At 44.1% G+C, this 26,969-nt stretch overlaps 1 protein-coding gene across 1 annotated transcript in view; it reads left to right on the top strand.

Annotated features, from left to right (window-relative positions):
• LOC120945119 (cytosolic 10-formyltetrahydrofolate dehydrogenase) overlaps positions 1-24,088 on the top strand; it is a 67,124-nt gene extending 43,036 nt beyond the window's left edge. Inside the window, exons 13-23 of the mRNA XM_040358995.1 lie at positions 2,633-2,783; positions 2,864-2,934; positions 5,001-5,106; positions 6,706-6,793; positions 7,712-7,805; positions 9,406-9,505; positions 12,702-12,800; positions 13,737-13,902; positions 18,377-18,482; positions 21,046-21,245; positions 24,017-24,088. Coding sequence (XP_040214929.1) covers positions 2,633-2,783; positions 2,864-2,934; positions 5,001-5,106; positions 6,706-6,793; positions 7,712-7,805; positions 9,406-9,505; positions 12,702-12,800; positions 13,737-13,902; positions 18,377-18,482; positions 21,046-21,245; positions 24,017-24,072 — 1,237 coding nt within the window. The 3' untranslated portion in view covers positions 24,073-24,088. The remainder of the gene's footprint in view (positions 1-2,632; positions 2,784-2,863; positions 2,935-5,000; positions 5,107-6,705; positions 6,794-7,711; positions 7,806-9,405; positions 9,506-12,701; positions 12,801-13,736; positions 13,903-18,376; positions 18,483-21,045; positions 21,246-24,016) is intronic.
• Positions 24,089-26,969: the final 2,881 nt, after the last annotated feature.

Raw genomic sequence — 26,969 nt, 5'->3', positions numbered from 1 at the left:
AAACGCAGCCACTGTGCCATCAATTGTCGCCACTGTGCCATGCCATCAATTGTCGCCACTGTGAAATCAATTGTCACCACTGTGCCATGCCATCAAACGCAGCCACTGTGCCATGCCATCAATTTTCGCCACTGTGCCCATCAATTGTTGCCAGTTGCCCTGTAAAATGCTGCCAGATTGCCCCCCTGCCCCGGTACTTACCTTTCTTGGGCCAGCCATCCTGCCCCTCCACTGTCCCTCGATGCGTTCTCCCGCCCTCGATGACGCTTCAGCCAATCAGGTTACCGGTAACCAGACCCGGTGAGCCTGATTGGCTGAGACACATGTCAGTGTTAACCAGGCAACGCACACCCCCTGCGTCCCCTGGTTAACCATTTGGAAGCCAAACTATTTGGCTGTAATCGGAAAGCCTATCAGAGCCGCTGGCTCTGATAGACTCATCCAAAGCCAACCAACTGCTGTTGTTCAGATGGCCGGCGCTCACCAGGGGGCCGGCCATCTGAATAGTGGGCGGCAGCGACAATACATGCAATGCATGAATCTTTGTATTGGTTCAGTGGCGGTGCAGGAGAGAGGGGGCGGCACTCCTGTGCCCACTATCGACGCACCGCCACTGGTGCAATGCCTAAACCAGATAGTCAAAGGAAACCAACATTTCAGGACCTTGGGGAAGGGACTGTGCAAGGCCTGGAAATGTTGGTTGCTTATGACATTGTGATGTCGTCTTCACAGAAAACACATTTATTTGGAGGGCTGGTATTTTATTTTTGGCATTGATGAGATCTGTCAAAGGAGAAGTACCTCCATAAATCAGACTGTACCCAATTACGTTGAACATTTTTTTAAGGTCAAGTACTGTAAGGAGTGTAGCTTTTCTTTGGACTTTCTCAATGGCAAGAGACATAAGTGTATTTTTTTAGCCTGTTGGCATCTTAGATTGTAAATTCCTTAAACTGGAATAAAGCTGGCCAAACATTCGTATGGAAACCGGTATGGACTCAACAAATTTCGTATGAAATCCTATAGTCCATTTCGGGAAGCACAAGCACATAAAAAAACAGAAAAAGGAAGAAAAAAAAATTCTGACCCAAGACCACATTCACAGTTAGTATTTCTTTCATTCTAGAAGGTTTTTGTATTTTTCTTGATCCTCATCACTATGGTCAAAAACAATCATTGATTTCACCCCTTTAACTATTAGAAAATGGAAAAAAATCAAAAAACTAAAATTTTCTCAGTGAAATTGATGTATGGCCATATTAAAGTGATACTAAACACATAGGCCCGGATTCACAAACAGCGGCGCATATTTATGCCGCCGTAGCGTATCTTCTTTACGCAACGCCGACGCAGCGCAGAGAGGCAAGCACTGGATTCACAAAGCCAGTGCTGCCAAATCTGCGCTGGGTTTCCTAGGCGTAAGCCGGCATATGTGGAAGTGGGCGTGAGCCATGCAAATGATGGGCTGAGTCTCAGACAGATATAATGAACGGTGCATGCGCCGTCCCATGGACGCATCCCAGTGCGCATGCTCAGAATCACGTCGGATCTACTCCCTAAGATACGACGGATCACTGCCTACGGCAGTGATGACAAACCTTGGCACCCCAGATGTTTTGGAACTACATTTCCCATGATACTCATGCACTCTGCAGTGTAGTTGAGCATCATGGGAAATGTAGTTCCAAAACATCTGGGGTGCCAAGGTTCACCATCACTGGCCTACGGCGTGAACGTAACCTACGCCCAGCCATATTCGCGTCCAACGTAAACGACGACTGCTTGAGTTCCCAGGTGTAGACCTTTGCATGGATGCTGCTGAGTTGCACCTCCTTTATGGGGCATAACTTTACGCCGGACGTATGACTTTACGCGCACTGCGTCGGACAGACGTACGTTTGTGAGTCGGCGCATCTCCCTCATTTGCATATGTGAATAGAAAATCAATGGGAGCTCCAAATACGTCCAGCGTAAATATGCGCCCACTCTACCCCGACGTAGGCCAGTTACGTCGGTGGGATGAAGCCTATTTTCAGGCGTATCAAGTTTTTTGTGGGCACGGCGCACAGATATGACTGCGCATATTTGCACTTACGCGGCGTATCTCGAGATACGTCGGCGCAAGTGCTTTGTGAATCCGGGCCATACTGTTTAATTTACATTGTCCCTTCTATTTCTGTATGTGGATGATGGAACTGTTATTTTAATAAAAAAAATCGAAGTAACATTTTTTTTTTGTTATCGATATACAACTGCCACATGACCCAGATATCTCCCAGCCTGTCTGCAGGAAAACATAAGTAGGAGGAGCGTCTAGTCCTCTGCTGCTGATCACACGTTCAAAATAAAAAATAAATAAAAAAACAGCCTTTGGATGCAGAGTAAAATCAAATAATTGATATCAATAAACTGTTTTAAATCATGGTACAAATACCGGTATATATTTAAAAATGTAATATTTATTATTATTATTTACTACCCATTCTGGTCAGTACCCCCACCTGATGTCTAGGCCCCTTTCTCCTGTTGGCCCACAGGCCTAGTTCTTGTAGTTGGGAATACGTCCCCAATCTATTTCAGCTCATTCTTTAGAAGAACATTTTTTTGAGATGATCCCTGTGTCACTTCCCAGGCTGGCTGACCTCATGGAGGAACACCAGGAAGAACTGGCCACTATTGAATCCATAGACTCGGGTGCGGTGTACACATTGGCTTTGAAGACCCACGTCGGGATGTCCATCCAAACTTTCCGTTACTTTGCCGGCTGGTGCGATAAAATTCAGGTGAGTTGTTGATATATATTTTTTTTAAATCTCATTGCACTCATTGGGAAAAAACTTGTGATAACTTGTATGTCTTTCAGGGCTCCACCATCCCCATAAACCAAGCACGTCCGAATCGGAACCTGACCTTCACCAAGAGAGAGCCAATCGGGTGAGTGTAATACTTTGTAGACATGTGCCATTTGGTTCGTTTATAGTCGTTTTTCGTCTAGAAATTAGATTTTTGCATTGTTGGATGTATCTGAATTTCTGAATTGAATTGTAAATGAATCGGAACAAATTAAATTAACAAATGCATTCCTTAACCAGTTGAAGACCAAGGGGCAGATCCACAAAGATCTGCCCTGGCGCATCGTATCCGAGATACGCTACGCCGCCGTACCTTACCTGGCTTTAAATCGAATCCATAAAGAATTAGTGTATCTCAAGCGGCGTAACGGCGCGGAATTCAAATCGGCGATTAGGGGGGCGTGTTTCATTTAAATATGAACTGCGCATGCGCCGTCCCTAAATTTCCCGCCGTGCATTGCGCTAAATGACGTCGCAAGGACGTCATTTTTTTTTAACATAGACGTGAATTACGTCCATCCCGATTCACGGACGACTTACGCAAACAAAAAAAAAAATTCAAAATAAACGCGGGAACGACGGCCATACTTAACATGGCAGGTCTAACTATACGCCACGAAATAGCAGCTTTAACTATACACCGGAAAAAGCCAACTAGAGACGACGTAAACGAATGCGCCGGCCGCTCGTACGTTTGTGGATCGTCTGAAATAGCTAATTTGCATACTCAACGCGGAAAACGACGTGAACGCCACCCAGCGGACGCCGAAGAATTGCATCTTAGATCCGAAGACGTACAAAGACGTAAGCCTGTCGGATCTAACCCAGATGCCGTCGTATCTTGTTTTGAGGATTCAAAACAACGATACGACGCGGGTAATTTGAAAGTACGCCGGCGTATCAGTAGATACGCCGGCGTACTCGCTCTGTGGATCTGCCCCCAAGCCTTTTCTGGCACTTTTTGTTTAAGTTTAGAACGTTATTTTTTGCTAGAAAATTACTTATAACCCCCAAACATTATATATCTTTGTTTTTTAGCAGATACCCTAGGGCAGGAGTAGGCAACCTCGGCCCTCCAGCTGTGGTGAAACTACAAATCCCATCATGCCTCTGCCTCTAGGAGTCATGCCTGTGATTGCCAGGGTCTTGCAATGTCTCATGGGACTTGTAGTTTCAAAACAGCTGGAGGACCGAGGCTGCCTACCCCTGCCCTAGGGAATAAAATGGCGATCAATTTTCTTTATTTCACACGGTATTTGAGTTTTTTTTGGGGGAAAAAACTCTATAATTTTATAAAAAGAAAAATCACAATATATACCTCAATATTTTAATAAAATATGAAAGTTGATGTTAGCCTGAGTAGATAGAAACCTAACATTTCACACTTTAACGTTGTGGAATGGCAACAAACTATGGTACTTAAAAATCTCCATAGGCGACACTTACATATATATTTTTTTTTTTTTTACAGTTTTCTTAATCATTTTCAATTCTTGTAAGAGAAATAAGGATGACAGGCCCTCTTCATGGAAAGATCTGGGGTCAAAAAGACCCCAAATGTCTCCTTTACCCTTAAAAGCAAAAGATCTAAAAAATTTTTTTTGATGTTTTTGCTTTAAAAAAACCTCTGCCCTGGACCGGAAATTATGTCATGAAGTCGCTCCGGTCCTCCAAGGCCATAGAGATGATCAGAAACGATCTGGTCTCTGTCCGCCTCTATGACCAGGCGGCCACACCATCGTATCGTTTCTCAGACACGCCAGTGAAAACAGTAAGCCCGGAGTCATGGTTGTTAAGGATGTGGCGGCTGCCTCTGCTCCCTAACAACCGCTAATTCTGAATAAAATGAAAGCATACCAAAGAGATGACACAATTTCGAAAATGAATCCATTGCATTCGAAACAAAATTCTTCAAATAACGAATGCATCCAAAGCGAACATTTTTGGCATGCCCATGTCTAATACTTTGTAGCCGTCACGGCTGTTGTAGAATTACCTAATCATTCTGTATTGATGCATAAAGACAAAGATATATATTTTGCTGTAATAATGAGATATAGGTATCTGTAAGATGTGACTATTTATGGAGCATTACACAAAAAATATAATAAATTCCCTTTAATTCTGTTCCTTACCCTGAACTGACAGTGTGTGTGGGATTATCATCCCGTGGAACTACCCCCTAATGATGTTGGCCTGGAAGACCGCCGCCTGCCTCGCCGCAGGTAACACAGTGGTCCTGAAGCCCGCCCAGGTGAGCCTACCGGTGTAGTAAGGAGCTGATGGAAACTTTTACAGTTTCATCTTCTTATATTAACTATAAAAGCTGTGTTATATATATAATATATATATATATATATATATATATATATATATATATATATATATATATATTGTGTCTGTATGTATGTATGTATGTATGTGTATATATATATAATATTAATATATATATATATATATATATATATATATATATATATATATATATATATATATATATATATATATATATATATATATATATATGTGTGTATGTGTATATATATATAATGTGTATGTGTAATATATATATATATATATATATATATATATAAAAATTTATTATTATTATTATTATTATTATTTAATTTTTTTTTATTGTAGTAATGGCAATCCTGCAAAAGGTTTTCATTTCTCTACAGTTGTATTTTTTTTTTTTTTAATTGATACATTCCAGCCTAATTCTATTTTTTGTTAATATCAGCATGGAGACCCCCCCCAAACTCACGCCAATGCAAGGGTTCAGTGCTAATTTTTGCCTAGGGTTGGCTGTGGTACCCTATTCCTCACCAGACATGTGCACTGCTAAAAAATTTGTTTGTTTTGGTTTCCTTCTGTTTTTTTCCCTTCTTTTTTTTTTTTTTTTTTTTTTTGGGCCATTCGTTATGAATGCAAGTCGTAAATTCAAAAATTCGTAAATCTGAAAATTCTAAATAATAACGAACTATTAAATTATAGGTATTGGAATTTCCTTTCAAATTTGCCTGTTAGTGAATGTAACAAATTATTTACGAATTATCCGAAATAACGAATGCCGCATCTAAACAAATGGAATGAATTAATAATAAATAATCTAGTTTTTATTATTATTATTAATGCGTTATGTTCCATTTGTTTCGATACGGCAAACGTTATTTTGTATAATTCGTAACTTTGTATTCGTGACGTTCACTAACAGCCAAATTTGAAAGGAAACTCCAATACTTATAATTTAATAGTTATTGGTTCAGATTTTTGAGTTTTTGGATTTTCACATTTTGAATTTATGAATTTCCAAATGTCCGGATTCTTGAATTTCCGAATTCTCAAATTTACAAATATTTGGAAAAAATTGTTAAATGGGTTTTCTTTAATTCGAATGTTTCCAAATTAAAGAATTTGTCGAAAAAAATAAAAAAATTTGGAATGAAACAAATGTCTAGACCCCTGCAGCCTCCTCTCTAAGGTGCTCCCAGCCTTGGATGCCTGCCTGTCTGATCCATGTGCAATGTAGGGTTAATAGTCCTGCGTTGTAGGTGATGACGCATAGGGACTGCCCACAGCACCAGAGGGAAAAGAGGACAGCGGTAAGATCAGTAATGGTTTTTATTCTCCTCCTAGACATATTGTGCATTTAACCCTTGTAGTGCTGGGATCTCCACTGTAAAACATATTATTTTATTTTTTTCCAGGAGCTAGACTTTACTATTATCAGTAAGAAATTTCAATATTATTTTGTATTCAGCATTGCATAGCCTTGTATGCTCCTGATATTTTTCTGCTTGCTGTATTCAAGTCACATGACTCCCCCCCCCCCCCTCCTCATTTGCTGCAGGTGACCCCGCTGACAGCACTGAAGTTTGCAGAGCTGACTGTAAAAGCCGGATTCCCCAAAGGAGTGGTGAACATTTTACCAGGAGCCGGTATGTATATTGTACAACTTACCGACAAACACCAATCCTTACTATGGGGGAGAACAGGAATATTAAAGTGTTAATGAAGCGTTACCCCCTAATTCTAGAATTCATTCCTTTAAAATACACCATTCTGCCCTATGAGCAAGCTGTCAGTAATTCAATCCATAAATGAAGTCTTCTTTGCAGCAATCCCAGAGACCACCACCAGGAGGCGCATATGACTTGAAAGATCCAAGGCTCTAGTCACACCTATGGGAAATCCTTTGTTCTCCCAACACTGGATGCTACAATACATGGAACAGCAGCACAGCTCTCAGTGGTGACTGGTTCTTGACATTTTTGGGGGAGGCGCAAACAAACTGAAAAATACTGAAAAAAAAACATCAATTGCAGCCTCACTGTGCCCATGAATTGCAGCCTCACGGTGCCCATGAATTGCAGCCTCACGGTGCCCATGAATTGCAGCCTCACGGTGCCCATGAATTGCAGCCTCACGGTGCCCATGAATTGCAGCCTCACGGTGCCCATGAATTGCAGCCTCACGGTGCCCATGAATTGCAGCCTCACTGTGCCCATCAATTGCATACATTGCATGTGATTGCTTGGTGGTTGTAGTACAGCCGATAGACCTGCATTAGTTATATTTGGCGGCCCAAAAATTGCCCACCGGAATTGACCTGTTGTTTCATTTTTGCTGCGCTTGCAAAGCACAGATGTGCACATCTATGAGTGGCTGCATGTCTGTGTTCAGTTGGGTGGTCGGGGGGTAAAACCACGGCTCAGCCACCTGGTTTTAATGCCCCCTCTCCCCCAATGGACGATCGCCTAGAGAGGGACTGTTGGGAAGCCAGACAAGGAATTTGTCAGTCCATTTATTTGTTTACCTATTCGTTATCTACAAATAAATATCTCTGCTCTTTATAGGATCTCTGATTGGACAACGTCTTTCCGATCACCCCGATGTCAGAAAACTGGGGTTCACTGGATCCACCCCTGTAGGCAAACAGATCATGAAATGGTAAGGGGGGGGGTGTAATGTTATAGACCATATATGAGGCTGGCTTGTAATTATATAAACTTTCAAAAATGTCTGACTTTTTCCAGAATTGGAAATATCAGATCTATTTGAATGCAAGGGGGAAACTTTTAGGGCTGTTGCCTCTGAAGAGTGATATATATATATATATATATATATACAGTACAGACCAAAAGTTTGGACACACCTTCTCATTCAAAGAGTTTTCTTTATTTTCATGACTATGAAAATTGTAGATTCACACTGAAGGCATCAAAACTATGAAGTAACACATGTGGAATTATACATAACAAAAAAGTGTGAAACTGAAAATATATTTCATATTCTAGGTTCTTCCACCTTTTTGCAGCAGACACATCTCTAGAACTGGTAAGAGGAGACTGTGTGAATCAGGCCTTCATGGTAGAATATCTGCTAGGAAATCACTGCTAAAGAAAGGCAACAAGCAGAAGAGACTTGTTTGGGCTAAAGAACACAAGGGATGGACATTAGACCAGTGCAAATCTGTGCTTTGGTCTGATGAGTCCAAACTTGAGATCTTTGGTTCCAACCCCCGTGTCTTTGTGCGACGCAGAAAAGGTGAACGGATGGACTCTACATGCCTGGTTCCCACCGTGAAGCATGGAGGAGGAGGTGTGAGGGTGTGGGGGGTGCTTTGCTGGTGACAATGTTGGGGATTTATTTAAAATTGAAGGCATACTGAACCAGCATGGCTACCACAGCATCTTGCAGCGGCATGCTATTCCATCCGGTTTGCGTTTAGTTGGACCATCATTTATTTTTCATCAGGACAATGACCTCAAACACACCTCCAGGCAGGGGAAGGGCTATTTGACCAAGAAGGAGAGTGATGGGGTGCTGCGCCAGGTGACTACCTCTTGAAGCTCATCAAGAGAATGCCAAGAGTGTGCCAAGCAGTAATCAAAGCAAAAGGTGACTACTTTGAAGAACCTAGAATATGAAATATATTTTCAGTTGTTTCACACTTTTTTGTTATGTATAATTCCACATGTGTTAATTCATAGTTTTGATGCCTTCAGTGTGAATCTACAATTTTCATAGTCATCAAAATAAAGAAAACTCTTTGAATGAGAAGGTGTGTCCAAACTTTTGGTGTGTACTGTATATATACACAATGTTTGAGGGTTCTAAGTAATTTTCAAGCAAAAAATACTGATTGTTACAATGTAAACAATATGTGCCAGAAAAGGCCTGGGGGTCAAGTGTTGTGCACATTTCTAGGTACTGTACATGGCATTCGGAAGTGTATACATAAAAACGCATTCTATGGCTTCATACACATTAATTCTTTATGGCACCCCAAACGCATATAGCAGTCGCGCGCCAAGGTGGGTACTGCAGACACATGTGAGGCTCACTGCCAAAAGAGGTGAAGGACCTACATTGGCGTGATTTTTGTGTGTTCAAGTGAATGAGCTGCCCTATGCTGTCACGTGACAAACACGCCAAAAATGTGGCGTGACGCACAGGTGTGAATGGGACTTAACAGAAAATGGCATTTGAGGTGCGCAGTGATGATACAGAGCAGATATACACAATATTTTTTTGTCTTCCCCTCCAGCTGTGCGGTGAGCAATGTGAAGAAAGTGTCTCTGGAGTTGGGCGGGAAATCTCCCCTTATCGTCTTCACTGACTGCGATCTGGACAAGGCCGTCCGAATGGTGAGACTTTACCGTATGAACGGAGCCAGGTGACTCTGGGACAGTTATTGTCTGGCCATACAATTCCTGTTCAATCAACCTTAGATCAGTGTAATAAAAGGACCGACCTAAACTGTCCAATCCATTTATATCCAATCAGACAGACCCTTGCTCTATATAATTGTTTTTAGATCCAAAGGAAATTGTACAGTTGGATTGTAAAGTGTGTGGTGAGTAGTATGTTCGATCGTTTGTCGAAATACGAACAAAACGGGTTGTTCGCGCCAAATTCGAGTGACGGGCCATGGCCCATAAATCACTGCGGCAATGCGCGCTGATGATTGGCCAAGCATGCACTATGACCCGCATGCTTGGCCAATCACAGGACCGTCAGTACAGAGAGCCGTAATTGGCCAAAGCCAGGGTGGCTTTGGCCAATGATGGCTCAGGTCTTTAGTACACGCCCCACACTATAAAAGGCCGCCTGCAGGGCGGCCTCGTGTAGTGTGTTGTGGCACTGAACAGAGATCAGTCAGAGAGAGTGTGTCTTTTTTTTCCTATCTAGATAGAGCAGGCAGGCTAGTCAGTTACATTTACAGTGTGTAGAGGATATATATGCATCCCAGGTGTTGTACATATATTTATACACTGTGTAGTTTAGCTAGATCCGTTCTTCCTATTTGTCAGGCAGTTGATTGTGCTAGCTGCAGTATTCTCACGTGTTGTATTGCCCGTGTGCTCTTTAGTTTGCACCTAAACCTACTTGGTGTGGTACTGGCCGTGTGCTCTATAGTTTACACCTAACCTACTTGGTGTGTACTGGCCGTGTGCTCTATAGTTTGCACCTAAAGATTCAGGAGCAGTGATTTTAATGATGCTTAAATAAAAAAAAATAATAATAATTTAAAATTCCTTTAAGTATTGTACCTGCTGGGTGTCTATAGTATGCCTGTGAAAATGTCTTTGAGAACCCGGGTCTTGCCCCAGGGAACATGTATCAATGGAAAAAAGTTTTAAAAACTGTCGTTTTTAGGAGTCCTGAAGTGGATACCAATGATGGAAAAAAACGACCGTTTTTAAAACTTTTTTTCCATTGATACATGTTCCCTGGGGCAAGACCCGGGTTCTCAAAGACGTTTTACGTTCGCGAATAGGAATTTGCGTAGAATGACATCACCGTCGTAAGCATTGGCTGGTTCCGGTTTAATTTCGAGCATGCGCACTGGGATACCCCCCCGGACGGCGCATGCGCAGTTAAAAAAAAAAACGTTGTTTACGTCGGGTCACAACGTATTTACATAAAACACGCCCCCATTACATCCATTTGAATTCCGCGCCCTTACGCCGCCAGAGATACACTACGCCGCCGTAACTTACGGCGCAAATTCTTTGAGGATTCGATTTTAAAAAGATAAGTTACGGCGGCGTAGCGTATCTTGGATACACTGCGCCCCGGCGCAGATGTAGCTGGATCTGCCCCATGGTGTTTAATTTATTGTACTTGTTTAGATGTACCGTATATTTAAATGTGTTATTTTTATGCAATTTATTTAATGCTTCATTTAGATTTGCATAAATGTATTTAATTTCTTTAGATTTAAAGTTTTATATATACATTTAGATTAGATTTACATTATTATAAATGTTTTTATTTTATTTACTGTAGTTTTGCATTTAGAACTAGTTTTGCATCAATGTATTTATATTTAGATCTACATATACATAAACATACATACAAATATAAACAGAATACGTAATAATTAAATATAAGCATTTTACTATATGCAAAAATGTTTGTGTGTGTATATATATATATATATATATATATATATATATATATATATATATATATATATATATAATGTGTATGTGTGTATGTATGTATGTGTGTGTGTGTGTGTGTGTATATATATATATATATATATATATATATATATATATATATATATATATATATATGTATATGTGTGTGTGTGTGTGTGTGTGTATATATATATATATATGTGTATGTGTATATATATATATATATATATATATATATATATATATATAATTACAGGGCTCAAAATTTCAAGTCCTGAGCTACTAGCCAGGCCTCAAGGCATACTCGCCACCAGTTGCCCCGCCGAACCCCTACCATGTCCCGCCCCTAGACACGCCCTCATAAATCTCATGAAATTACACTTAAATGTTTTATGTAGAATTAAGTAATAAATATTAACAACAACTTAATCCGTGCCCAAAAATGCAGCCTGCCCATGTCTACCAATGCAGCAAAATGTCCCCACATTGCAGCCAGAGTCCCCCTCACCACCCACATATTCATGTTAGCCAGAGTCCCCCTCGCCACCCACATATACAGGTTAGCCAGAGCCCCCCCCCCCGCATCCTACCTGTGCTGGGTAGGAGAGAAGGAGCCGCCGCCGAATGGTTCAAACCGCGGGGAACATTACAGCTTTCAATTCAATAGCTGTGTGTTCCCCGCAGCACGCGTCTTATACGGCCCCACCCCTCTTGTCCGGGAAACTTTGATGGACAGATAACCCATCCAATCCTGGGATGGGTGATCTGCCTATCAGTTTCCCGGAGGGGAGGGGCTGTATAAGACGCACGCTGCGGGGAACACACAGCTATTGAATTGAAAGCTGTAATGTTCCCCGCGGTTTGAACGCGGCGGCGGCTCTTCCTCTCCACTCCTCGTTCGCCCCCCCTGCTCCCAAGCAGCCAGCCAGTCACTCGCCAGCCCTCAAAATTTACTCGCAAAATGCGAGAGGCGAGTGTAAATTTTTAGGGATAGATATATATATATATATATATATATATATATATATATATATATATATATATATACTGTATATGTTACTATTTCAGGAAATCATGTTTTATTAATAATGTATCGCACCACATTAAGGCTCACGCTTGTGCGGGTCGGGAACACTCGCAAAATCGCTCGTGTTCCCAACCAGCAGGCAAAACGCGTCTCTTTATAATAAATAAATACATAAATATATACACAAATCTAAACATATAAATATATATGTTAATAAATACATACATGCATATAAATAAATACATTTGGGTTTACATTTACCTATTTTTTATTTTAGTTATTTGCATTTTTAGATTTATATATAGAAGGAGGCAGAAGGAATGCAAATGAAGCATTTGATCCTTCCAGTGACTCGTTTACAAATCTTATATCTGTATTCTCCTGTAGGGAATGAGTTCCGTCTTCTTCAACAAAGGGGAGAATTGCATTGCAGCCGGAAGACTGTTTATAGAGTCGTCTATTTATGATGAGTTTGTGCGGAGAGTGGTGAGTGACGGCGATAATGACCACTTAGAAGGGGCGAGTACGGGATTGGAAGGAGATGCAGACAGTCAGGCTGGGTTTACACCATTGCGAATTGGATGCGGGTTCCCCCCACTCTCCATTTTGAAGGATTCTAATGTGTGCTTGCCGCTGCAGGAAGGAGAGGAGGAAAGCCGGAGGCACTGCAGTGGTGGGGGGGGGCACACAGGGGGAAACATATGGTGCACAGGGAGGGTGATCGGTTTGTGTTGGTGGGGGGAGAGGGCAATTACTGAAACCGATCCCCTATATTCCTCTCTCTGCAGCAGCTGAAAGCCAACAGGAGGGAGAGGAGAAGAAACCAGCTTCCAGCTGCTGCAGAGAAGCAATGCAGGGGATTAGTTCCAGAGAGGAGGAAAGCCGGAGGCACTGCAGCGGTAGGGGGGGCACACAGGGGGAAACATATGATGGCACAGGGAGGGTGATCGGTGTGTGTGTTGGTGGGGGGAGGGGGAAATTACTAAAACCGATCCCCTATATTCCTCTCTCTGCAGCAGGTGAAAGCCAACAGGACGGAGAGGAGAAGAAACCTGCTTTCAGCTGCTGCAGAGAGCCATGCAGGGGATTAGTTCCTGTAATGCCCCCCCCCCCCCACCAACACACACCGATCACCTTCCCTGTGCACCATATGTTTCCCCCTGTTGCCCAGATCCCCTGTGTGCCCCCCCTACCGCTGCAGTGCTTCCGACTTTCCTCCTCTCCTTCCTGCCGATAAGCGCACAATAGGATCACTCTCCCTCCCCACATCCAATTCACCCTGCTGTCCTGGACCCTATACAGGAAGACCAGTGGTACCCTCTTATCCACAGCCTTGTACATGGGCATTGTATATGAGCATTTGTCATGCGATTGATATGCACATCAATCAACATATTTCCAATCCATGTCTTCTCCTTCCAGGTTGAAGAGGTGAAGAAGATGAAGATCGGGGACCCTCTGGACAGGTCTACAGACCACGGCCCTCAGAATCACAAAGCTCATTTGGATAAACTCCTTGAATATTGCGAAACAGGCGTGAAAGAGGGCGCCACACTGGTATATGGAGGGAAGCAAGTCCCTAGACCAGGTACACTGATGGCAGCTGATATAGTGGAGCCAGCATGAGATTTAACTGCATGTATACTCGGTAGGGTGTCATTGCAATGCTCCCAGGTATTTATTACCTCTGACAGATTCCAGTAGCAGATGTCTGTCTAAATAAAGGTATTTTCTCCCACTTCCGGGCATAGATATCTACGCAATGTCCAGCGCCTCCTCTGTCCCCCTGCTGTCTTCTGGGAGACACACAGGTCCCAGAAGACAGCAGGGACCATTCAGATCGCGCAGCACGACTTGCGCATGTGCAGTAGGGAACATGGGTCAAGTCCTGGGGAAAAAAGTGTTGGAACTCCCACCCAAGATCCACTCCTTAGAGAAAAAAAAAAGATTGGACAGCCGCACTTCCGCAAAATCCTTTAATGGTAAAAAGAAAACAGCACTACAAGTCACAGCAGACAGTGGGGTGTATAACTGACGCGTTTCGCACTGTAATGTCAGTGCTTAGTCATAGCTTATGCCGTCACTTCCTCAATGCCGCAATGTCTCCTGGGAGCTTTTGTGATTGTTCCCAGGAGACATTGCGGCAAGCAAGTTCTTTCTAAATCCCGTGATAACAGGCAGACCCCCGCAATGTCTCCTGGGAACAATGACAAAAGCTCCCAGGAGACATTGCGGCATCGAGGAAGTGACGGAATACCCGCACACTACTTGATGAATCCATATACAGGAAGCGGCCAGTAACATAAAGGATTACTAAGGTTCGCCTGCCCCTGACAGTGATTTGAGCTGGGAATCGCTGCTTAGTGAAGGATCGGTTCGGGCGGCTCGGCTGCTCCCTGCAAAGGGAACTGCGTTCCTGCTGTGAAAAAAGTGCAGGAACTCCGTTCCCGCAGGACTTGAGCCCTGGTAGGGAACCAGGAAGTGAAGCCACAAGGCTTCATGTCCTGATTCCCTTACCGAAGATGGCGGCGTCAGCATCCGAAAGCCGAAGGAGAGATCGGCTTCAGGTGCCGGCATCGCGGGCGCCCAGGACAGGTAAATGTCCATAGATTAAAAGTCAGCAGCTGCAGTATTTGTAGCTGCTGACTTTAAAAAAAAATAAAAAATTGGCGGAACTCTGCTTTAAGTCCATGCATGCAGTAATGTTCAAGTGTAACATGCTTGGGTATGTACAGTGGAACCTCGGATTACGAGCATAATCCGTTCCAGGAGGATACTTGTAATCCAAAGTACACTCATATCAAAGCGAGTTTCCCCATAGAAGTCAATGGAAACTAAAATAATTAGTTCCGCATTGACTTCTATGGCATGCAATAGCATGTAGCCTGAGGTGGGGGGCACCGGAGAGCCTCGGAAATTCTCGGGGACAGCTCGGCTGAACTCGGAAAATCTTGGGAACGGAGTATTTCCAAACGGCTCGGATCGGTGCCCCCGCACCTCTGGCCAAATGCGGTACTGCACACCGCAGAGGCTTGAATCCGGCTTGTTTTGCGAGACAACGCTCGCAAGCCAAGAAAAAAAAATGCTTGTATTGCGGAAAGCTCGTTAACCGCGTTACTCGCAATCCGAGGTTTCGCTGTATTACCTCTTATAGAGTTTCCAGAAGGATGATGTCATCTTTGTTCAGGCATCATCCGGTGTTATCATCTACTACCATGTGATCCGAGTCCCTGTGCATTTCTTGGCTGTGTTCACAAATGTCTGACACAGATCAGATCAAAGTTACAATATTGCGGATCACTGGGGGGGGGGGGGAGAGTAAACTGAGGAAATGCTTTCTCCTGCCTGCAGCAGACCGATGACATCATTTCAGCCTAAGTAAAGGCACTGAATCTGAGCTAAAGGATGACTTTTTAATGATAAGAGTTGAAGTGGCACTCTATATTGTAACATGTCAGGAAATTTTTCATGCAGATTTCCCCTTTAACATGTTTCAGACACTGGGGGCTGGAAGGGTACATCTGCAGCAGGATTTACGAGGGACGATTAGTAATGATGCCCCCCTCCTTTTATAGACTGATGCAATGTATCGCAGTAAAATCGCATGGATGGCTGGCGAGATAAGTGGCACGTGTAGTTCAGCTGTAGGCTGATTGGCTGTAGGAGCAGTTTTTTTTTTATTTTTTTATTTTTTGGAAGTCACTGGGCAGATATCCGATCCATCTGATGTACCTTCTCTGTGCTCTGCGTCTCTCCGAGAAATCTGGGTTCAATATCCCGGGATTCACTCGGCGGGGCAGGATGAGTGTTGGTGTCTCTGTGCCAGGAGTGCCATCTGCTGCATTAATTCAGGAAGGGCAGAGGGGCACAGGGCGGCCGGGGACACAATGTATAATGTGCAGGGGGGGCGGATGGGCTGATTTTAAAGCTGAACCCCGTGCAGATATCAGATCCCAGTTTATTCCAGCATAACATACAGCTAGCAGAAGTACCTGAATCTGATTTCATATTACCCTCTTGGAATCCCCATGACTAGCAACACTCAGACTGGAAGAAGGAGAGGGAGTACTGGGGGCCAGTCCTGGCTCTGCTGGTTTGTTTAGTGCAGGACGGTGAGATGTGAAAATGTGTACAAGTTGGCCTAGCAGAGAGGTGACATCATCTGTGTGCTTATCCAATCACAAACCAGCAAAGGGGTGTGTCCTGGACCAGGCTGTAATGCTATACTGGACTCGGGGTCAGGGATATCCTCTTCTGTCTGCTAGTGAGGATGGATCTGGATCAAAAATCTAAATGACCAGAATTATAAATTATTTGGCAGCTAATTATCTCATCTAATTATCCATCTAATTATCTAATCTATCTAATTATCTAATCTATCTAATTATCTAATCTATCTAATTATCCATCTAATTATCTGATCTATTTACTTATCTAATTATCTTATCTATCTAATTATCGAATCTATTTACTTATCTAATTATCCATCTAATTATCTTATCTATCTAATTATTAATTATCCATCTAATTATCTGATCTATTTACTTATCTAATTATCCATCTAATTATCTGATCTATTTACTTATCTAATTATCTGGAAAAAAAAAAAAAAAAGATCCCCAGCAACTAGGAAAAATAGAAGCCCCTGGCAGTAATAAATCCACCCCAACAACTATAAACCACCAGCAGCAACAATAGATCTCCCAATGACTTCATTACACTTCATCAGCAACAAAAGACCCCCAGCAACAATAGATCTCTTAGCAGCCAGCATGAATAAATCAGCAACGAGGAATAACAGACCCCTCCCTCTCCTGTAAATCCCTCCCAGCAACCATAGACTTCTCCAACAACAATTGATCCCCCAGCAGTCAACATCGATAGACCCTCCAGCACCAGAGGCGTTCCTAGGGGGGTGCGGTCCGCCCCGGGTGACACCCGCTAGAGGTGTGACACCATCCCGATTTAAAAGACATGTGGGGGGGGGCTGGCAGAGGTGCAGGTGGCTGTGTAATGTAAAAGGGGTGCAGTGATGCAGGGTGCTGTGTAATGTAAAGGGGTGCAGAGGGATGTGTAGTGTAAAGGGGTCCAGAGGTGCAGGGTGCTGTGTAATGTAAAGGGGTCCAGAGATGCAGGGTGCTGTGTAATGTAAAGGGGTCCAGAGGTGCAGGTGGCTGTGTAATGTAAAAGGGGTGCAGTGATGCAGGGTGCTGTGCAATGTAAAAGGGTCCAGTGATGCAGGGTGCTGTGTAATGTAAAGGGGTCCAGTGATGCAGGGTGCTGTGTAATGTAAAGGGGTCCAGAGTTGCAGGGTGCTGTGTAATGTAAAGGGATCCAGAGGTGCAGGGGGCTATGTGATGTAAAGGGGTCCAGTGGTGCAGGGGCTGTGTAATGTAAAGAGGTGCAGGGTGTTGTGTAATGTAAAGGGGCCCAGAGGTGCAGGGTGCTGTGTAATGTAAAGGGGCCCAGAGGTGCAGGGTGCTGTGTAATGTAAAGAAGTCCAGAGGTGCAGCGTGCTGTGTAATGTAAAGGGGTCCAGAGGTGCAGTTGTGGAGAGGGGTACACAGTAGTAACAAAAAGATATTGAAGGATGCAGAGGTATGCAGGGGGCACAGTGGGGTGTTTTTACATTTTAACGTGGGGGGGTGCCAGATATTGGATCCTCCCCGGGTGCCAAATGCTCTAGGTACGCCCCTGTCCAGCACCCCTTGTCATTACATACATTCAGTGCTGGATATGCTGGAGGTGCCAGAACTGCGTTCCCCCACATTCCTGCTGAGCCCTGAATCTATCTATCTCTCTCCACTATCTCACTACCTCTCTCCAATCTCCACTGTCTCCAAAAGTTCTGTATTGTTGTAATATTCTTGCGCTATCTGGGAGCTCCCAGCGACACTGCGTCAATCTGTAGGGCCCTAATCAGCTGCATTGTGTTATGTAAGCTCTGAGTAGAGACCGGTTGGCAGTGTAATCTGCACTGGACCTCAATAGGATATGGAGACTCCTGCCATTGCTATCTTGACCATTCCTTTTGACCATTTATTTTATTTTATTTTATTTAGGTTTCTTCCTTGAACCGACCATATTTACAGACGTCACTGATGAGATGTTCATCGCTAAAGAAGAGTCTTTTGGCCCAGTGATGATAATATCAAAATTTGAAGATGGGTAAGGGCAGCTGTGCCACTTGTCTGCTGTGGGGGAGGGGAGGTAGTTGTTTAGTCATGCCTACTGAAGTGAATATTGGACCGCCATTAAAAATCATGGGGGCCCGTACAGCCATCCTGATAGACCCCCTCCTTGGAGTCTGCTCATACATTTTAACACCCTTCTCCTACCTCAGTGTCTTTTCATAAACTTGAAGCAATTGCAGCGGCATGACACCGACGATCTTTTTAGCTAAGGGGGACATTCTTCTCTACAATGTAGCGTAGGAATCTTCCCACCGACCTCCTGATGAATTGGCTTTAGCAGGAGTTCCCGAGATCTGAGGGGAAACCTATTTCATGTTCCTCTAGGGCAGCCATTCTAAACCAGGGTTCCATGGAAACTTAGGGCCAGATTCTTGTAGAATGGCGTATCTTTGCGGCGGTGTAACGTATCTGATTTACGTTACACCGCCGCAACTTACACGGGCAAGTGCTGTGTTCTCAAAGCACTTGCTCCATAAGTTGCGGCGGCGTAGCGTAAATTGGCCCGGCGTAAGCCCGCCTAATTCAAATGTGGAAGGGGGGGGGGCGTGTTTTATGTTAAACTACTGTGACCCGACGTGATTGACGTTTTTGCGTAACGGCGCATGCGCCGTCTGTGGAATTTCCCTGTGTGCATTGCTCCAAAGTACGCCGCAAGGAAGTCATTGGTTTCGACGTGAACGTAAATGACGTCCAGCCCCATTCACGGACGACTTACGCAAACGACGTAACTTTTTCAAATTTCGACGCGGGAACGACGGCCAAACTTAACATTGGCTGCGCCTCATATAGCAGGGGCAACTTTACGCCGGGAAAAGCCTAACGTAAACGTCGTAACTTTACTGCGTTGGCCGCGCGTACGTTTCGGGAATTTGCGTATCTAGCTAATTTGCATACTCAACGCGGATTTCGACGGAAGCGCCACCTAGCGGGCCAAAAAAAAATTGCACTTAAGATCCGACGGCATAAGAGACTTACGCCTGTCGGATCTAATGGATATCTATGCGTAACTGATTCTAAGAATCAGACGCATAGATACGACGGGTCAGATTAGGACTTACGACGGCGTACATGGCGCTGCGCCGTCGTAAGTCCTTTAAGAATCTGGGCCTCAGGGTTCCTCCGGAGGTTACTAGGGGTTCCTTGAGCTGTGGCTGATTGACCTCCTATCTAATGATGCCTGCATAGTTTTAGGGCCAATGTCACTCGGCAAAGCCAATGGTATTCTGCCAGTGATCTTTTTAACTGACTATAAAGGGGCATTCTTGCCACTGGCTACCAATGTAAGGGCCATTTTTCCCATTGACCATCAATAAATTGGTTTAGCAGGAGTTCCTTGAGACTAAGGATGAGCTCCGCCGTGTTCCCAAAGCCCACGTGCAGAGCCCGCCAGGAAGTCGGAACTGCACTAATCACAGGCAGAGAGACAGTGGGGCAGATTCATCAAGGGGATACGACGGCGGATCTCCTGATTCGCCGTCGTATCTCTGAGATCCCACGGTCGGATCTATGCGACTGATTCATAAGAATCAGTTCTGCATAGATCTCCCTTAGATCCGACTGGTGTAAGTGACTTACACCAGTCGGATCTTAGGCTGCAATCTACCGCCGGCCGCTAGGTGTCGTCGCATTTTTTTACGCGTCGGATATGCAAATGAGGAGAACCGCCGATTCAAGACCGAACGCCCGCCCGTCGCTTTTTTTTACATCGTTTGCGTTCGGCTTTTTCCGGCGGATAGTTACCCCTGCTATATGAGGGTTAGCTAATGTTAAGTATGGACGTTGTTTGCGTAAGTCGATCGGGAATACGGATGGCCGGAATTTACGTAGCCGCCGAAAACATTGACGTCCTAGCGACGTCATTTGGAGCATGCGCACTGGCAAATTTCGCCGGCGACGCATGCGCAGTTAAATCGGCGCGGGAACGCGCCTGATTTAAATTGTACACTCCCCCTAGCCGCAAAATTTGAAAACCGCCGGGGGAGTTACGATCTGACGGTGCAATTTTCGAGGTAAGTGCTTGGTGAATCATGCACTTGCCTCGCAAAATTGGACCGGCGGATCGAAAATCAGATAGATTACGCAGATCTAAAGATCCGCTAATCTATCTGAATCTGCCCCAGTGTCCTGATGCTTGGCTGCAGAGATTGGGAAATGTCTCACTGCCTGTGATTAGCACAGTGCCAACTTCCTGGCGGGCTCTGCACGTGGGCTTTGCGAACACGCCGGAGACCTGAGACCTGAAAAACATTTTAAGGGTTCCTCTGGAGTAAAAAAAAGGTTGAGCGTTGCTTATTTAGAGGTTCAATGATAATTTTGGTATAATAGTAAAGGGTCAGCCCATCCCAAAGCAATATTTTATTTATAGGTGGACCCTGTGCCCTGAGCGCCCACATCAGCCAATCCGAATCTATGTTTTGTGACTTGGAATGGGCATACTAATGAGAGCTGATTTCTGATTGGACACTGAATACGCCTTCTGTCCTTTTGTTATACACGACCACCAGACATCTAACTGACTGTGCGTTCTGATTTTTTAGAGACATTGATGGTGTTCTGAAGCGGGCCAACGACACGGAGTACGGCTTGGCGTCCGGCGTGTTCACCAAGGACATCAACAAAGCTCTGTACGTTAGCGAGAAGCTTCAGGCCGGCACCGTGTTCGTCAACACATACAATAAAACAGACGTCGCGGCTCCATTTGGAGGCTTCAAGCAGTCCGGATTTGGCAAAGATCTAGGTGAGAATAAATTTGGTTCTATAATGTGTACAAGCAATGGACAGAAAATGGAAAGTGTCTCCGCAGCAGACATCAGGCCACCTCGGCCCTTAGTATATAACTATAGCTCTGAAATCGGCAAAACTCATGCTCCTTGCTGATTGGGGAACTCTTCCTTTTACTTACTAGGGGGCTTGTTTGACCTCTGCAGAGAGACCACTGCTTTCACACAGGGAGCAAGGGTCCTTCTGTGCAGCAAGCTGGCAGGGGACAGGCTTTTTTTTTTTTTACACCTGGAATGTATTAAACCTACTTATTTGGGCTTTAACGTTTTAAAAGTGAAGTCTGCCATTTTAAATGTTTAAGGTGCATCGTGGCAATGTAAAATGCGTGCGTTATATACTTAGCCACAACGCATATACCATGTGTTGCATTGTTAAAAAAAGGTTCTGGTGCAGAGGTGTATGTACAGGGATTGCGGGGGTCGCCATTGCGACCAGGCCCCCTGCTACGCCTGGATAGGAGGGGTGCGGCATCTAGAGGAACTGATCCCTCCAAGCAGGCGCTGAATGCCCACTTTCCCTCCACTCCCTCCCGCAGACATTCAACAGCTGCAGGAGGGTAATGTGCTGCTGCCCCCAGGCCCCTGGGCCTTCCCTGTCTCCTTACAGCACTGCCAGGCTTCCCCCTCCCACCTTCAGCTGCTGCAGGGGATCTGTCAGGATGGAGAGCAGGGAAGGGGCCGGTAAATGTGTTATTTACCGGCTGCTTCCTTGTCTTAATGAATCTGTACTGATCACTGACTCTGTTTTCCAACAAAGCCCCCTAACAGGGGGGGGGGGGGCGGGCGGCGTCCTAAAAAAATGTAAACCATAAAAAAATGGTATAAAATAATAAAAAAAAAATAATTAACAAAATAAAACAGCCAAAACAAAAAACCGACTGACATCAGTGACTGAACTACCAGGGTCGCAAACGTTGCATTTGTGGAGTTGTGCCACCATGGGGGGTAGATGTGTTTACTGGCCCCTTCCTTGTTCTAATGAATAGAGTCAGTGATTTTTTTTCCTTTCTTTTTATTCATACATAGCTGGGGCATAGTAAACTGTTTACTATGCCTCCATTCAGTGCCGATCTTGACCTCCCTGGGGCCCTAAGCAAAATGACATGTCACATTAAAGTTGGGAAGGGGGGGCACTGCCAACAGTGACATGTCACATTAAAGATTAAAGCGGGGGGAGGGGATGTTCTGCTGTCAGAAATGACATCTTACATTAAAGTGAGAAGGCGGGGGTGCTGACTCCTTACCTCTTCTCCCATGCAGCCAGCGAGTTGAGAAGCGGGGCGAGGGTCCGAAAATGACTTCTCACCAGGCTGGGCCTCTAGTAATTTGGGGGGCCCTCCGCAGCTTTGCGGGGCCCTAAGCGGCTTGCATAGTGAGCCTATAGGGCAGATCGACCCTGCCTCCATTTATAAATGAAAGGGAAGCTCTGTACAGAGTTATTCCTGTTCATTCATTCTGTGTAGCTGAGGCTGCAAAGATGAGGACTGACAAATCTGTTCTCAGTCCCTTTCCCTATCTCAACACTGAGACATCGGGGGTCCGTTTAGACCCCTGATATTTCACCATGGGTCCTAAAAAAAAAAAAAAAATGTGATTGTAAAAGAATATAGATTCGATAAAATGGTTAAAAAAAAAAAAAAAAAAAAACAACCATAATAAACAACTGACACCATTGGTGGAAGGTGGCCCGCTGCGGGACATTAATGAAAAGTCCACCAATGGGGGTAAAGGGCCCCAGGATCAGTGGAAAGTGGGAATTTCTTGCGTCGGGGCCCTGAAGGTTCTAGGTATGCCTAGGGCCGGATTTGCTCTCCCTGCCGCCCCAAGGCCATGTTCCGCAATGCACCCCCTCCCCTCCAACCGAACTACCCCCCCCCCCCCCAAATCGACGGAGAATGGCAACCGGATGGCAGGGGTGGCACGCTTAGTTTAAATATTTTCTTTTTTTTTTACTTTTTTATCATATTTTTTTTTATTTTTATTTATTTGTAGCTTGTCGCTTACTTTTTTTTTTTTTTTTTGTATAATTTTCTTATTATTTTTCTTATTCTTTACTTTTTAATTACTTTTTTATTTTATTAATTTAATTATTATTTCTTATTATTTTATTTTTTTCACTTAACTTTTTTGCTATCACACAGGAGAAAACAATTCCCTGTGTGATAGCAATTGGAGGTGACATGTTCTCTTTATTGACCCTGTCACCTCCAAAACAGGAGTCCTAGCACTGTGCTAGAACTCCTGTCACAGCTGAGATGGGAAGAGCACAGCTCTCCCCTCTCACTGTGTACATCGGCAGCAGGAACGGGAGACAGACTCGGTGGCCGGGGGGAGGACGGAGTCCCGAAGACAGAGCCAGCAGAGAGAGGTATGTGGAGGGGGGGAAAGGGGAGGACGGACGGGAGCACACATTTTACAAGTGATTTCGGCGACATCGCCGCAATCACTTGTTAACGAGCGAGCGGATTCCCCCATAACTTACCGCCCTTAACTGTATGTTACGGGCGTCTGGGGAATCCATGCCCCTGCCGCCCCTTGGTGCCCTGCCGCCCCAAGGCCTGGCCTCAGTGGCCTTGTGGGAAATCCGGGCCTGGGTAGTACGCCTCTGGTCCGGTGCATTCATTCACCGGCAAAACATAGGGAAACCATACAAACTCCATGCAGACTGGGGGGGGGAGCAGTGGAATGCAGGACCATAGAACTGATGCACCTTTTGGTTTTGTTTCAGGCCAAGAAGCATTAAATGAATATCTAAAGACAAAAGCCGTGACCATTGAGTACTAGAAGGATGGAGATCAATGCAACAGACTGGAGATGCTGTTTCTGGACGGACATGAAGTGGTGACAACGGAATGATGAATTATAAAGACCTGAAGACCTCGTCGTTGTGAAGACCTCCTTCCCGGCTGTATTACATGGGCGTTCTTTTTATGAACGTTCTCCTCGGTCCGGTCTCTCTTTTTTTCGCAGATCAAGGCGAGCTGAATTTCTCGATCTCTCCAGAGCTGATAGAATAAGTTTGCTTCATTAACAGACCATCTCAGGGACAAGATTACAGCCAAATTTAAATTATAAATGAGATTTTATTATGTACGGATGAATGCAATCGTTTCATGAGGCAGAAGATGTATTAAAGCAGAAACCCAACCATAAAAAAACTAGATAAAAATGAAAAGCCCAAAAATAGATGAAATGAATAGGGAAACCTTTGCTGCAATATTCTCCTTCAATCCAGAACTCTGTCGAGCTGTACTTCTTTTCCACCACTAGATGTCCTCAGTCTGATGGCCGGCGTTATTCAACTATTTTTTCATACATGGACCTTCTATCCCAATGAAGAAGAACCACGGAAAGAAGGAAATTTCACTTTTTTATATTCTTATTACTGATGGAAAACACATGATCACACAATGCAATAGTAGGAGTGTACTTAGACAAGAATCGGGTGCTTCTAATTGTTACACCTGTTCCCCTACCAGGACCTGAGGAAATATCTGTAGGTGCCAGGCAGGGGCGGACTGACCATTGAGGCACGCGGGCCCCATGCCACTAGGGGGGCCCATCAGGGTTGCCAGGCTCATTAAAACCAGGGACAGTATGTAAAAAGCTGTGTTTTTTTTTTTTTTTTTTTTACATCTGTCCCTGATATGTCCAAAACCGACATGCTTTTGATGTGAAAATCCTGAGATTTTAGCTGCCCCGCCTCTGCACTGCCTCCTGGCTTGGTGGCCATCTGTAAGCCCGGGGGCCCCATAATCTTCTATTGCCCGGGGGCCCCATGAGTTGTCAGTCCGCCCCTGGTGCACAGTGAGGACCAGGCTTGGAAAACGCTGATCTGCTGTATCAGATTTGATCATTTTCCCATTTCTATCTGTTTTCTATGTGGCTGTGTAAAATTCATAAATAAATCGCTTTATAAAGAATGTCAGAGTGATGTCCATTTATACTTTTGGATATAGTTTCAGTCAATGTATGGCAGGTTAGCCATTTAACACCCTTTGAACTCTGCATTAAATAAACATTTAATAAAATTAAATATAGTTAAAACATTAAATACTTTATTACCAAAAGTATTGGGACGCCTGCCTTAACGCGCACATAGGGGCAGATTCACGTAGAAATCTGTTACGTATCCCATGTATGTTACACCGCCGCAGGTTTAGAGCGTAGGTGCCTGATTCACAAAACACTTACCTGTAAACTTGCGGCGGCGTAGCGTAAATCCGCTCGGCGCAAGCCCGCCTAATTCAAATGAGGGGGGGAACCATTTAAATTAGGCGCGTTCCCGCGCCGAACGTACTGCGCATGCTCCGTCCCTAACATTTCCCGACGTGCATTGCGCTAAATGACGTCGCAAGGACGTCATTGGTTTCGACGTTTACGTAAATGGCGTCCAGCGCCATTCACGGATGACTTGCGCAAACGACGTGAAATTAAAAATTTTGACGCGGGAACGACGGCCATACTTAACATTGGCTAGGCCACCTAGAGGGCACCCTTAGTTTTACGTGGCGTATCTCTACCGAAACAACGTAAATTTAGATCGACGGGCATCGCGGACGTTCGTGAATCGGCGTAACTAGTCATTTGCATATTCTACGCCGACCGCAATGGAATCGCCACCTAGCAGCCGGCCTAGAATTGCAGCCTAAGATCCGACGGTGTAAGTCAATTACACCTGTTGGATCTTAGGGCTATCTATGCGGAACTGATTCTATAAATCAGGCGCATAGATACGACAAGCGTATCTCAGAGATACGACGGCGTATCTCCTGATACGCCGGCGTATCTCTTTTGTGAATCTGGCCCATAAACTTTAATGGCATCCCAGTCTTAGTCCATAGGGTTCAATTGGGGCCGAAACAACTAATCGGTTACAATTTTCATAATCGATTAATCGTCCAGTAGCATAATGGGGTTAAAAAAAAAAAAATTGTCCGTTTATAGTACAAAAGAGCAAATCGCTACTGTAAATATTACTTTCACTGTCCCACAGTAAAAAAATGAACCCCTTACAGTAGCGATTATTTACTCTTCTTTTTGTACAAATTTTAGTTTTTTTTAACCCCCATTATGTTACTAAATTTCATGCGTTTTTGCGGCAATTTGTGTTTTTTAACCACTTAACCCCCGGACCATATTGCTGGTCAAAGACCAGAGCACTTTTTGCGATTCGGCACTGTGCGCTTTAACTGACAATTGCGCGGTCGTGCGACGTGGCTCCCAAACAAAATTGGTGTCCTTTTTTTTTCCCCCCACAAATAGAGCTTTCTTTTGGTGGTATTCGATCACCTCTACGGTTTTCAGTTTTTGCGCTATAAACAAAAATAGAGCGGCAATTTTTAAAAAAAAATATTTTTTACTGTAATAAATATCCCCCAAAAATATATAAAAAAATATTTTTTTTTCCTCAGTTTAGGCCGATACGTATTCTTCTACATATTTTTCGTAAAAAAAAAAAAAAAAATCGCAATAAGCGTTTATTGATTGGTTTGCGCAATCAATTTTTAGGAAACGACTCGATGAGAAAAAAATAACCATTCTGGCCACTAGATGGAGCTAATGATACAGAAATTAATGTTTTATAAAAATACAGGGAAATGTCGCTCCGGTGCATGAATGTTTTATAAATGGACCCCAAGCTATCCCTTCTACTAGAAGATAAATGCACTTTTGAAGAC

This window comes from Rana temporaria, chromosome 7, assembly GCF_905171775.1.
Source record: "Rana temporaria chromosome 7, aRanTem1.1, whole genome shotgun sequence".
Taxonomy (NCBI): Eukaryota; Metazoa; Chordata; class Amphibia; order Anura; family Ranidae; genus Rana; species Rana temporaria.
This window is presented reverse-complemented; position numbering and strand designations above follow the sequence as displayed.